This window comes from Papio anubis, chromosome 1 (assembly GCF_008728515.1).
Source record: "Papio anubis isolate 15944 chromosome 1, Panubis1.0, whole genome shotgun sequence".
Classification (NCBI taxonomy): Eukaryota; Metazoa; Chordata; class Mammalia; order Primates; family Cercopithecidae; genus Papio; species Papio anubis.
Window position 1 is genome coordinate 135,483,139 of NC_044976.1, and position 13,929 is coordinate 135,497,067.

The 13,929-nt window shown below is 48.3% G+C and overlaps 1 protein-coding gene across 1 annotated transcript in view; it reads left to right on the forward strand.

The window, feature by feature from the left end:
- The window catches only part of PARP1 (poly(ADP-ribose) polymerase 1), a 47,374-nt gene that overhangs the window by 15,466 nt on the left and 17,979 nt on the right, over positions 1-13,929 (forward strand). Inside the window, exons 3-12 of the mRNA XM_021926608.2 lie at positions 440-555; positions 2,117-2,331; positions 3,974-4,073; positions 6,295-6,411; positions 7,063-7,239; positions 9,547-9,694; positions 11,522-11,662; positions 12,586-12,828; positions 13,109-13,177; positions 13,472-13,604. Coding sequence (XP_021782300.2) covers positions 440-555; positions 2,117-2,331; positions 3,974-4,073; positions 6,295-6,411; positions 7,063-7,239; positions 9,547-9,694; positions 11,522-11,662; positions 12,586-12,828; positions 13,109-13,177; positions 13,472-13,604 — 1,459 coding nt within the window. The remainder of the gene's footprint in view (positions 1-439; positions 556-2,116; positions 2,332-3,973; positions 4,074-6,294; positions 6,412-7,062; positions 7,240-9,546; positions 9,695-11,521; positions 11,663-12,585; positions 12,829-13,108; positions 13,178-13,471; positions 13,605-13,929) is intronic.

The window sequence follows — 13,929 nt, forward strand, 5'->3', positions numbered from 1 at the left end:
ATATACTTGTGTCTGGCTTATATCAAAATATTTCCTTTAATTCCACACTTTGGTAAATAAAAGTATAATGGAAATTAGGAGGCTTAGTGAGACGTCAGTATGCTTCCGAGGCTTTTAAGGTAAACACCTAATAAGTGCTTTCTAAAGTGCGGGAGGGGCCTCCAGAGGAAGGGGAGGAGAGGAGGAGACGGAATGTCAGACAGCTGATCACCCCCTAATGTGCTGCTCTTTCAAGGAGAAGGGTCATTTATCTCCAGAAAAGAAGCTCTATTAGCTGACCACAGTTGTTACAGACAGATGAGATGGACCAATCATAGTCTCCCAAGTCATAAGGTATCCTAGTGGAAGGATCCTGGGGAGGTAGAAGAGGACAGGGGGCTCCTCTAAGCTGCATTTTGGAGCTGTTGAGATGAGCATTGCTGTCTGTTTGATTCTTCAGGCAAAGGCCAGGATGGAATTGGTAGCAAGGCAGAGAAGACGCTGGGTGACTTTGCAGCAGAGTATGCCAAGTCCAACAGAAGCACATGCAAGGGGTGTATGGAGAAGATAGAAAAGGTAAGGTCTTGGGGGCTCAGATCCTTGAACTTTATGGATTGCTTGCATTGATGTCATTGTCTGTCTCAAGAGAAGAGAAGAAATGGGGGCTTTAGGGTGCTAGCTCAACGCACGTGATTAAAAATAAACTGAAGACTTTAGTGTTGACCAGATGTGACAGTGACTTCCAGACAGGTCTGGTCCAGTTCTCTTGTATGTATGCATCTGCTCTTGGAAAGCATTAACAAAAGAGGTGTCTTTTGGATCCAACAGTGGCTGGGGAAAGACTGTCTGTGTTTTATGGTAGAATTAGGTGTAAGGAGTGTGTTTACCCTGGTATGAGCCTCCAGCCTTTTTCTGTTTAATCAGAGGATCTTCGTTAACCAGGCTTTCCCACCAGTTCTAGTCCTTGAAGGCTGACAGCCAGTCAGACAAAATGGACGGAGACACAGGTAGAAGGGAAGGCTTGTGCCCCGCAGCCTTCTCACCCTTCTCTAATGTGACATGCACATATTAACTGATTCATTCGAGGCATTAATTGAAAGTTTCTGCCTCCTGGAGGTTTTGTACAGAAAATTGAGGTGAGCCAATGGGTATTTAGAAAACGAAAACATGGAATTGCTATATCTTCTCCAGCTACCTTCAACCACCAAAAATTTAAGGCAAACGTTAAGATCCTCTTTGCCTCAAGGGGAATGCCAGGTGGTGTGTGCTGCTGGGTTGCTGGCTTTATGTATTGTCAGGAGCCCCTCCTGCCGCATTCTCTGGGTTGAGCCTCCCGGGCCTGAAACTCTCCTGGGAGTATCAGGCCTGGGGACTGGGGACCTGCACAGGCTGGCAGGACTGAATTCTTGCCTGTGGGGTTATTAGTCCTTCGAGGGTGTCATCTGTAAAGAGACTAAGGAGGCCGTAGCTGGGTGGGAATGGACAGAAAATCCCTGCTAATACAAAAGTGCTGCATTGGGGGCTGGGCGCGGTGGTGCAGTAGGCTGAGGCAGGAGTATTGCTTGAGTCCAGGAGTTCTGGACCAGCCCGGGCAACATAGTGAGACCTCATCTCTACAAAAAAATTAGCCAGGCAAGGCTGAGGTGGGAGGGTCACTTAAGCCTGGGAGGCAGAAGTTGCAGTGAGTTGAGAGCAAGTCACTGCACTCCAGCCTGGGCAACAAAGCAAGACCCTATCTCAAAAAAAAAAAAAAAAAAAAAAAAACATGCTGCATTGGAAGCCCACGCAGGTGTGCAAGGCTCTAGCTCTGCCCAGCACACCATACCATGTGTTTTTATGCCTGCCCCAGGTCAACAGAAGCATCTTAAGGGGAATGTTAGCAATTCGTCACATGTCCAGACAGGTAGGTAGGTCGCCAGCCATTTGGAATTTAAGAAACCCTGAGTCTTGAGGGTAACACACAATCCTTGATGACCTGAGAGAGCTAAACCTCTCAAAAGCCCATGAGTCCTCAAGTTGGTGGGCAGATCTTGACTTGTACCTGCAGCCCCTCACTGGTTGGAGCACAGGCTGTCCGTATCATGTTCACCATCCTTCCTCGTTGCTCCCTTGGTACCATATACGGTTTTTCCTGCAGGGCCAGGTGCGCCTGTCCAAGAAGATGCTGGACCCGGAGAAGCCACAGCTAGGCATGATTGACCGCTGGTACCACCCACACTGCTTTGTCAAGAACAGGGAGGAGCTGGGTTTCCGGCCCGAGTACAGTGCGAGTCAGCTCAAGGGCTTCAGCCTCCTTGCTGCAGAGGATAAAGAAGCCCTAAAGAAGCAGCTCCCAGGAGTCAAGAGCGAAGGGTGGGTGGAGCGCTGTGGGGTTGCCCTGGGGGTTCAGTGAGGGGCTTGAGGGAGGCCCGAAGGCTCTACAGGTTCCGTATCACTCCTCTGTTTCCCTTCACTGACTGTCAGTAAGCCACGGAGATGCAAACTAGGAACGGTGACAGCAGAGATCTGGGGGCAAAGGACAGGGTAGGGAAGGACAGCCAGGGATTCCCATGGCCTCTGCCGAGAGCCCTCTGCCCTGTGAGACCTGCTTCCTAGTGGTCTATTCCCCTTCCAACATCTGATCTCCATGGACAGGCTAACTACACTTTTCCACAACAGCCCTTTAGATACTTAAAAGACCACCCTCCTTCCCTGGGTGAGTATTTGTTTTGCCTGGGTCGATCACTTAACAATGCTGGGAGAATTGTGACCATTTTTAGTTAGGGGATGGGCAGTGGATAATTTTCCTGGCTTAGAGTTCAAGGATGATAAGGGTTTTGCATGGTGTTAAAATTTAGAATGGGAAGGACCATCAGTGAGCATCTTAAATACATGGACACCTCTTGCTCTCTCCAGTTTACCCTCTGCTGGTCCCTCAGCCTCAGTCTGGAGAATTGCTTGTTAACAGGTACACCAGGGGTGGTGTGGTAGAACCTGGTATGCACCCTGTTCCTTGGACGGTGACTGGGCAACCATCGAGCAGCCATCACACATTATCTCAGTTCATAATGCCTGTTCATTGCAGCAACACATGGGGCTCTAGAATGTGCAAGAAAATTGAAAAATCAGGCCGTGGGTCAAAAAGCCCACAGGGCATTGTAGCACGTGATATAGGTGTTGGAGTCCATCAGCTCCCACTTAAGCCATGATAACCGCCAGAATGTGTTGAGCACATTTCGTATGCCAGACACTGTATCGAGCCCTGTATTTGGACTGTTTGATTTGCCTGTCACCAGAGTTCTGTGAGGCAGATGGTATTCTTTTCCCTATTTTATGGCTGAGGAAAGTGCAAGGGTTCATGCTCAGGTCTGTGAGATAGCTGAGACAGACCACTGTGGCTGTCCTGCCCCTGTGTTTTAGGGGCAGGTGATAGCCTCAGAGCCATGTTTGCTGAGCAAGCTGGGGCAGGCTGGTTAGCACTGCTTTGACTGTCGCTTCTTGTCTGGGCTTTATGTGGCAGTACGGCCCCACCTCTGTGAGCAGCCTCTTTCCCTTGCTCTGTGTTTTAGCTCGAAAGGCCTAGCCCCTGGACTTGTGCTTTGTCTTTCTGCAATCCCTGCCCCCTAGCCATGGGCTTACCTCTAGCCTAGTCCCTGCTAGAACCTTCCAGGCCAGGAGATACATAGGTGGTTTTTTTTGTTTTTGTTTTTGTTTTTACCTCAGATGGGGCCTGAGCCCTGGATTCTTGTAATGGGTTGTTCTAAGTCCCTGGAACAACCCTAGCGCCTCTCCCTGGCTGGGAGAGTATGTTCTGAAATGGATGGTGTCTTCTGCCATCTTGGTTGCAAGTACTCCCTGAGTAGACAGTGATCGCCTAAGGGCACTGAGTGGGGCAGGGGTTAGGGAGTGACAAGTGTGAGTAGTCATAGAATGACATTAAGATACTGTATCACCGCAAGTCATTGGGTGTCAGATTTTTAATGGCTCTGGCTCTCATATCCTGTGTCTCCTTCAGAAAGAGAAAAGGCGATGAGGTGGATGGAGTAGATGAAGTGGCCAAGAAGAAATCTAAAAAAGAAAAAGACAAAGATAGTAAGCTTGAAAAAGCTCTGAAGGTGAGTTCTCAGCTCTGTGTCTCCTTTCAACATGCTGCTGTCTGGATTCTCTTTCTCTTTCTGAGAAGACAATTCAAGGACTTGTGTCCCACTTATTAAGAACTTTAGCAAATTGATGGCTGTCATTAAATAGCATGACTTTTTCCCCAGATTGTTTTCCCTCCTCCCAAGGAAACCATTTTTATTTGGAAGAGAACCCACATTAGGCTGTAGGTGTCCAACCTGCAGCCAGGCTTGAGCAAAGGCTGAGTGCTCTGTTCCCACTCACCAGCCTCTTACTTGGATGCCAGAGATTCATGCTTTGGCCAAATTATGCACTACTGTACACCCTGCACCTTTGTGGTCACTTGCAAACATTGGAAACTGAATACTTAATTAAAGGATGCCAAAGATTCTTAGCGTAGACAAATGGCTTGAAGAGATCAAGTGTCTCTACATTTTTTAAATGAAGATCTCTCATTTTTAAAAAGGAACAGATGACTGATAATGACAGGAGAAAACGATCCATTAAATCAGTGGTCCTTGACCAGAAAGATTCATCCCTGTGTTGATTATGTATGTGTTGAAGCAAAGCAAAAGTTATTAATCAGAAAATGCTGGGTGTTTGCGAAATTGGGGGAGAACAGTTGGTCTCTCCTTGAGCACATGATTTCCATGAACCGTCTGCTTGTGTCTCTTGTATGAGTATTCAGTTTTTACTAGTAGTACTAAAACTAAAAGCAATTTCTGATATAGTTCTAGTTGCTAAGTAAGAGTCACACATTTTGTTCAGTTGTCTTACGGTAAAAAAAGCATCTGTTGTGCACCAAAACTGGCTGCAGGAGAACCGTGGTGCCACTTCACATTGGGCATTCAGTGAGGTTAGTGTCCTTCTCTCTTCCCCGTTGATGTCAGAGATGTATAGAGAGTCAGAAAATTTAAATGCCCCTCAGTGTTCCCACCGTGGCACATCTGTGTCTGCTGGCTCTCTACCCTTGGTCATCTAGGTGACATTGTTGTACTTCTTCCATTTAACCCTGTACCACTAGACCTTTTCCTCATCCTCCCATGTCTCCATTCCTGGTGTCCCGGCGTATGCTGTGTGCAACGGAGAGGAGATGTCGAGAGAGCCCTTAAAAATGAAGCTGGGAAATGGAGCAGACGTGTGTGCCTGCAGCTTCACCAGGGGAGTTAAAATCCTCCTTTGGTACTAACAGCAACCCTATAGGATATGATAGGGCTGGCGTTTTTGTCTCCATTTTACAGAGGTGGAATCTGAGCAGAGATGGTTAATAACTTGCCTGTTTTCCTGGGGAAGGAGGAGACTCCCTCAGACTTTAAAATGGAGAGGCTGATAGCTTCCTCAGCAAGCTTGATTGTTGTGAGAATAAATGAGATGAGGCCAGGCGCAGTGGCTCGAGCCTGTAATCCCAGCAATTTGGGAGGCTGAGGCAGGCGGATCACTTGAGGCCAGGAGTTTGAGACTAGCCTGCCAACATGGTGAAACACCATTTCTATTAAAAATACAAAAATTAGCTGGGCGTGGTGTTGCACACCTGTAATCCCAGTTACTCAGGACACAGAGGCAGGAGAATTGCTTGAACCCAGAAGGTGGAGGTTGCAGTGAGCTGAGATCTCACCACTGCACTGCAGCCTGGGTGACAGAGTGAGACTCCATCTCAAAGAAAAAGAATAAGTGAGATGACACGTAAAAGCATCCAACCAAGAGTAGTCACTTTAATAAAGATTAAAACTTCCATTTTCAGAAGAGTTTAAATACATTCCTCTGTGATACTGAATATAATATACCATCAAGGAAATTAGTGTTTGTGAATCATTCCTACTCTAAGATTGGTGGAGAACAGCCATACCCTGCCTCCTCTAGTTGCTGATAAACGTGGGCCCTGGGCTCAGCCTAGCACTTCCAGGCTCTTACCTTGTGTCTCTGGGGATTGGTTTCTGAGAGTTGGTTCCAGGAGCCTTGGTGCAATCTCCCCCAAACCCTTAGGGCTTCCTCCTCACCTTCCACAGTATTCTCTGAGAGACCACACAGCAGGCTTAATTTGGTGTCCACAGGAGCATGACCAGGAGTCAAATCCTGTGCTGATCACCCAGGTTTGGAGTGGCAGCTCGCTGGTGCACCAGGGTATAACTGGAGGCTCAGCTTGACCGGGGCTCCTCCTCCAGTTGAATTCTTCCTTTGAAAAGAGCTGGCCTCTCAGCCACTGGGTCTTGTCCATAGGCTCAGAACGACCTGATCTGGAACATCAAGGACGAGCTAAAGAAAGTGTGTTCGACTAATGACCTGAAGGAGCTACTCATCTTCAACAAGCAGCAAGTGCCTTCTGGGGAGTCGGCGGTGAGCTGCCTTTGTGTTAAGTGGGACACGCATGTGAGGCTGACCCCGTCGTTGTGGAGTGACTGTCCCAATGGAGTGTGGGAGGCCCTCCGTGTGAACACCTGCTGGTATTAATTGCAAGGAGTATAAATCGTGGTTGTGTTGCACGGTCATCACCACCATCGTGGTCACCATTTTTCTGGGATGGATGGGGCCGGCATTCACATGCCCCACTAGACATCTTCCACATGTTAGTGCTTGTTCTAGAGTGCCAGGCCTGTGGAGTTGAGAGCCCCCTCCTGAGGGATGGCATGACGGCGTCCCATCAGTGTCCCCAGCTGGCCCTTCTCTGCTGTCATTCTTGGGAGTTGACTTGGCACTGTACTTTGTGCAATGCCAGTGGATGCTCTGGGCTCTCCCTTCATTTCTCAATCACTGAGGGATGGGGGAGCTGCAGGAACACTTGGAAATAAGGTCTCCTACATTACAAGAATCCAAGCTCCTTTGTAAACGAAGGGCGGGGTGGGGTGTTAGGAGCCCCACAGCAAGCCCACAGCAAGAAGTCTCTTTGTAGAGAGTGAAATCTGTGCAAGTTCCTCCATCCCACATTAGTAAGTGTCCTTTTCTGTAGTTCCGCATTTGCCCTCTGATGTGTTTCTCCACTGGCTGCAGATCTTGGACCGAGTAGCCGATGGCATGGCGTTCGGTGCCCTCCTTCCCTGCAAGGAATGCTCGGGTCAGCTGGTCTTCAAGAGTGATGCTTATTACTGCACTGGGGACGTCACTGCTTGGACCAAGTGTATGGTCAAGACACAGACACCCAACCGGAAGGAGTGGGTAACCCCAAAGGTAAGGGGTGGGGGAAGATCCTGGGATCTGTTGGGAGAAAAACCTGGCCCCACTTTCTGCGCTTGTTCATACTTCAGGTCCCTGAGATTGCAGGGCCCTGTTCCTCAGACTTCTTTACAGCTATGTCATCCTGTTAACCAGAATATAAAATTATATGTTTGCAAACTACACAAATGTAGAACCAAAGCTCCTCTAAGTATGGATTGTGCATTTGGTGTAAAATGTTGCTTGCAAAGACCATGAATAATTTTTATTTATTGAATGCCTCCTATGTGCCAGGCACAGTTCTAGGCTTGAGGGACATATGGGGAAGAAATGGATAGTAATTCTTGCTTTCTGATACAAGTTTTTTTCAAGGACGTTTCCTTGCCTAGTGCCAGCAGAAGAATTGGATCCAGAGTTCACATATCTCCTAGTATTGCACGTTCTCTCTTTTTTTAATGGAACTGCTTATGGAATTCTCAACGCAAAATACCTCCATGGGGAACCCCCTTTGGAGCCATGCTGGTGGGGTTCTGGCAGTATCTCTGTGGGGCTGGCTGCTCCAAGGACCTCGCCTGTGCCCGCTCAGACTCAGCAGGATCCAGGCCCAGCAGCCTGGGTAGGTGCAGAGCTCTGCCACTCACCAAGCTGCTTCCCTCGCTGTTGCCTGCTCCTGGCTGGAGCACTTGGAACAGCGGCACACAGTACACCCTCAGGAATCGTTACCCGAGTAACAGTCGACATTACTTGCTCTACACCTACAACTGAACTCCATTTCCACCAGCCCCTGACTCACTTGTTCACTGCCATGATTGCATGATCCCCCCCTAATTTTCTCTCTACGCCTTTACTTGAGTGCTTCCTGTAAAATAAATCTGAGCTTAGCACTTCCCCACCCTTAAAATCTTATACTGATTCCCCAATTTTTCTGGGTATGCAAATCTTCCAGACCCTTATGTGGTATTTGTATTTCTTTTACTATCTTTGATGGGGAAAGAGTAAGATGGCAGTAAGCAATGTGCTATCCCTTGTATTTTATATATCAATTTTTGAGCATCTATATACATTTTTAAAGGTTATGTGCATGTGTGAGACAAGTTTTCAGTCTGGCACTACTTGCTGCCCATGCAGTGACACTGTTGCCTCCAGGCACTTGTCCCACAGAATCAAGGCCAGCTCCGTAGCTTGTCCTCAGAGCCCTCTGTGATGCGGCTCTGCTGGCCATCTGCAGCCTCTTTCTGCCACCCTTTTCCTCCTTCTCACATACCCCTCTCCCCACCCCACCGCCAGTCTTGCTCATTCTTTTTAGGAGTACCTAGCAGTAGGGCACATGTGCTACTCAGATGGCTGTGCTTAGGCAGTCCCCTGTGTTTTCAGCTCCCAGTGGGCTTAGCAGATAACTGCCTCCAGGTGCATGCTAGCGTTCCCTGTCTCACATCACCTTAGCACACCTCTGGCATAGCTTAGCTCCTGTGTTAAAGTTCACCTTCCTATAGCTGATGCTCAGTCACAAATGAGATACTTTCTCAAGGGCAGAAACTGTCTTTTTAACCAAACTATGGTTGGTAGCACATATTAGGTGGTCAGTGTGTGTTGGAAGCAGTCTGTGACCTCTTGTATCCAGCTGACTCCCTGAACACAGGCATAGATGGAAAGAGCAGTTTCTTGATTGGACGAAGACCTGGGAGCACAGGCTCTTTCCCTGAGCTTCATGTATTTGATACTTATTGAGTGACCATTTAGAGCAAGGCCGCTTGTAAATCACTCAGAGTGAAGAGTGAATTGTGCTGATGGAAGAATTTATAGTGAATACCGTAGGGCTCTCTGCATTCATTTTTCCTTCTTCTAAAAAGGAAAGCGAATACTGTGATTTCCTTTTGGGTAATAATCTCCCAGTGTGTATGCTATTGGGAGTCTTGAAGTTCTGGAGTAGGCGTGTGATCCCACAGAGGCCTATTAACTCTCAAAGGGAACAACTCAGGAATGAGGCCAGGGAGGCTATAGTCATACAGCAGTTCCAGCGGTGGTTCCTGACCAAATTGGCTGCTGGTTTGTGTTTTTGTTTTTTCTGGGAAAGATTTTTCTCTTAAAGCAGCCATAATACCACCCCTATCATAAATGTAAAAGTACCGGAAATAAGTACTGTAGCAGCAATAATACTGTCTTTCATTCTGGAAGCCTCACATTTTTCTATTTTTTGTTACTCTTTATCATAAGAAGAAAAAAAGAGATTCTTTAATTTGGACAAGCCAAATCCTTTTTGGTCTATGAGGTGGTTACTTCAAGGGAGAGCTAGCTTCTTAACTACAACTTAATATTTTTTAGGAATTCCGAGAAATCTCTTACCTCAAGAAATTGAAGGTTAAAAAGCAGGACCGTATATTCCCCCCAGAAACCAGCGCCCCGGTGGTGGCCACGCCCCCACCCTCCACAGCCTCGGCGCCTGCTGCTGGGAACTCCTCTGCTTCAGCAGGTACAGCTCTTAGGGCCCAAGTCTTAGAACTGCTTTGCAGGAATTGTTTGCCCACTACTTGCTGGTGGTGTGGAGCTGGTGAAGAAAGTATCCATCAAGGGTCTCTCTTTGCTGACCCCACCATGGGGAAGCCTTGTCCTGCAGGGGATAGGCCTCTTCCCTTGGCTTGTTACACCCCCAACCACAGCAAGGTGGGAGGGTATTAAGAACATAGTATCGGCTGGGAGCAGTGACTCACACCTGTAATCCCAGCACGTTGGGAGGCTGAGGCAAAAGAATTGCTGAGGCCAGGAGTTCGAGACCAGCCTGGGCAATGTAGCAAGACCCCCCCCATCTCTACAAAAATGTTTAAAATTATCCAGGTGTAGCAGCATGTGCCTTTAGCCCTAGATACTCAGGAGGCTGAGGTGGAGGATCCCTTGAGCCTGGGAGGTCAAGGGAGGTCATAGCACTGAGCTATGATCACACCATTGCACTCCAGCCTGGGCGACAGAGTGATACCCTCTCTCTAAAAATAAAATAAACATTGTAAAAGAACAAGTGACTTATTCTGGGAGGCTAGGAGAGGGGCTCCTAAGAAAGGCTAGGTCGACAGCCTTACCTGGAGTACCGCGCAGGGTCTCCTGCCTGACCTCACTGCAGAGCAGCATCCCAGGCCTCACTCTCCAGGCCGCCCTGCACCCACCAGTCATCGCAACCCTGGTGTGATGCTCAAGTCTCTGTTGTATGCAGAGGGAGTTACTGATCAGCACTAGTGAGAAATGCCCCAAGCCAACCAAGACAGTGAGAGCAATGTATTTTTTGGCAGGAGAAGTGACCCGCTGCTTATTTACTCAGAGACATGTGGCATAGTCTGATGGCAAAGGTCACAGTTTGGTGGGTGGAGGATGAAGGTTCCGTCCTTGAATATAAACCTGTTATTGACCTCCTTTTCATATCCTGAGAGGGGACCAGTGGTCACTGCAGTGTGTGTGGGTGGTCATCCCGAGTCCACTGTGCTGCTGGCAGCCTGGGTCCAGGTGCCCACATGAAGGGCCAGGTGGGGGCTGGCATTCTGACCCCTCCATGGAGGGTTCCCTCCTCTGCTTTCCCCTGACTTGCAATTCAGCATAAATCAATAATTGTGTTCTCTGGAGACCTCACCAGTTTCAGTTAAACTGTCAGTGTTTCCTGGTGGTTTGCCCTCACAGGGAAGGCAGTGAGGACTTTTCCTTGCAGCATCTCCAGTTCTGGAAACGTGTCGCCAGCACTGTGTTGTTTGCTGTGAACAGAAGGCACACCCCTGTCCAGGCCTTTCTGGCCTGGGTCAGTGCACACCAGGCAGCTGCTTTTCGCCTAGAATCGGTTAGCTCAGCTCAGTGTGATTGTGCTGGCCACTGCTTTGAGGGACTGTCATGGACATGTCTCATTTTAAAATGGGGTTAATTAATAAGAATTGCAGTTTGGGAGAATAACAGAAGGAATTGGGGGTTCATGTGACCTCACCCCTCTTCCCATCCTGGTCCCTCATCCGCAGATGCAGCCTTCCTAGCCTGACCATGGAGCGGACCTGGGGTAACCCCCAGCTGCCCGGCTCACACCAGCAAGGCTGGCCTGGCCATGGAGTGGCATTTTGTGGCTTGCTCCCTGCCCAGTCCTTTCTGTGTTGAGGAACATCTGTAGGTGCTCAGGTGGCAGCTTGCTGTCCCGTCCTGTTTTCTCGCAAGTGTATTTTCATAGGCTTTTCCCCAGGAGCTCCCTGCTTGGCTCGCCTGCTCCTCTACCTCCCCTTACTGGGGAGCAGCACCAGAGTTGGCCTTGCTGAATGATTCTCTCCTTTCATCCCAGATAAGCCATTATCCAACATGAAGATCCTGACTCTTGGGAAGCTGTCCCGGAACAAGGATGAAGTGAAGGCTATGATTGAGAAACTTGGGGGGAAGTTGACAGGGACAGCCAATAAGGCTTCCCTGTGCATCAGCACCAAAAGTGAGTTGAATCTGAATTTGTGCAACAGGGATAATGCTTCTGTATCTTATGATTGTGATGACGAGTCAGTGAGGAAGAGTCGATCACAGCACTCCAAAACTGGATCTTAACATCATCATCGCTCTGGTTCTTTACGAAGGGAAACGAGTATTTGCCCTCAATGTCGCTGCTTTGTGCTATAGATTCACATGTGTTGCATGTTCCCAATTAAAGACGGTAAGCTACTACAGGTTGAGTCTCCCTAGTCCCGAAATCCAAACAAATTGCCTCAAAAGTCAACACTTTTTGAGTGGCAGCGTAATGCTCAAAGGAAATGCTCATTGGAGCATTTCAGATTTCAGAGTTTTGGATTAGGGATGCTCAGTCAGTAAATACGAAGCAAGTATTTTAAGGTCTGAAAAGTTTCTGGTCTGAAGCATCTTGGATAAGGGAAACTGCTTAACGTGTATTCTCATCACTTCGCACTGCTCTGTAAGATGTGCGTAGATCTCTGCCAAAACAGAAGTTCATGGTTCAAGTATGTTTGGAAAAGGTAGGGTGAAACAAAAGGTAAACAGGTTTCTGTGTGGGTCTATTATGCCGACTACCACTGTAGGTCTTCGGGAACCAGAGAAATACAACACAGGATTTCCCATACATATTTGACATCAGGGTGTTTTTTCCTTGGAGTGTCTGTTAACATCGTGCTGTAGAATGGCTTGGAGAAGGTTGCCCTGGCTCATCATACCTTAGAAAAGGGGGAATATTGCTGATCAAGATGATCGTTTGAATGAAAAACACTTGGGAGCATTAGACTTGGAAGCAAAGGAGAGCTGTGGATGTTGAGGGTTTGGAATTACACAGCAAATATAACTATAGTAATTTGAGGTTTCAGTTTTGTTTTAAACTTATATTTCATTTTTTTTTCCTTTCAATTTGAACAGAGGAGGTGGAAAAGATGAATAAGAAGATGGAGGAAGTAAAGGAAGCCAACATCCGAGTTGTGTCTGAGGACTTCCTCCAGGACGTCTCCGCCTCCACCAAGAGCCTTCAGGAGTTGTTCTCAGCACACATCTTGTCCCCTTGGGGGGCAGAGGTGAAGGCAGAGCCTGTCGAAGTTGTGGCCCCAAAAGGGAAGTCAGGGGCTGCACTCTCCAAAAAAAGCAAGGGCCAGGTCAAGGAGGAAGGTGAGGGCCCCAAGCTGCCCCCTCCAGGGCCAAAAGCCGGGGACATTGGTGGCCAGGTTGGCCTGCACAGAACCTGTCCCTTTGTGTCCCAGACATGGCCTGTTGAGTGCTGCAGAGCAGGAAACAGAATGGCAGGCGCTTTGGGGTGGTAGGAGGAGTGTGTATATAGATGCCGAGTTGACAGATCATGCGAATGAGAACGACTCATTTGCCTTCTACCTTCCCCTTACTTTTTAGTTACGTTTAACTTCGTGTTGACATTTTTCTGTTCCCTTCCAAGGTGTCAACAAATCTGAAAAGAGAATGAAATTAACTCTTAAAGGAGGAGCAGCTGTGGATCCTGATTCTGGTAAGCAAACAGGACTGCCAGCCGAGTGGGCCACGTGCCCCACCCCCCACCAGCAGACTAGGAGCACACATCCGAATGCCTGCAGCACACCTGGGGCAGTGTGGTCGTGGCTTTCCCCTCAGGCCTCTTTCACCAGCTCCCCCAGTCCTGAGAACACACATTTCAGGGGAACCTCCTGAAGGTGGTGTTAGTGTATCCAAAAGGCATGAACCTCAGGCCTGCAAACCCCTTCTCCCTGAGAGCGCTAGCCCCTCAAGGGGAGAGAAAATTGTAGGTGCTTTGCCTCCGGGACAGGACTGGAACACTCTGCGCATGTCCTGGAGAAAGGTGGGAAGGTCTTCAGTGCCACCCTCGGCCTGGTGGACATCGTTAAAGGAACCAACTCCTATTACAAGCTGCAGCTTCTGGAGGACGACAAGGAAAGCAGGTGAGTTTTGCAGATGTAGCCTGGTTGTGCAGAGACATGGGCCCGTCCTGCATCAGTCAATGCTGTGCCATCAGCCTTGTGAAACCCGTTAGGCCCAGTGCCTAGGGAATGAAATCTAATCACAGAGATCAAAAACGAACCATGAGGCCTTTGTTTAAAGGGGAGAAAGAAGCCACTTACTAACCAGTAGCATTGCTGTCCTTGTACAGTTGTCCTAAGGTATGGTTTCACATATTCTCCGACTGGCTTTTCTTTTTGTTTGGTGGGTTTTTTTTGTTTGTTTGTTTGTTTTTCCAACTATTTGTTGTGTTTTTTGAAACAGTCT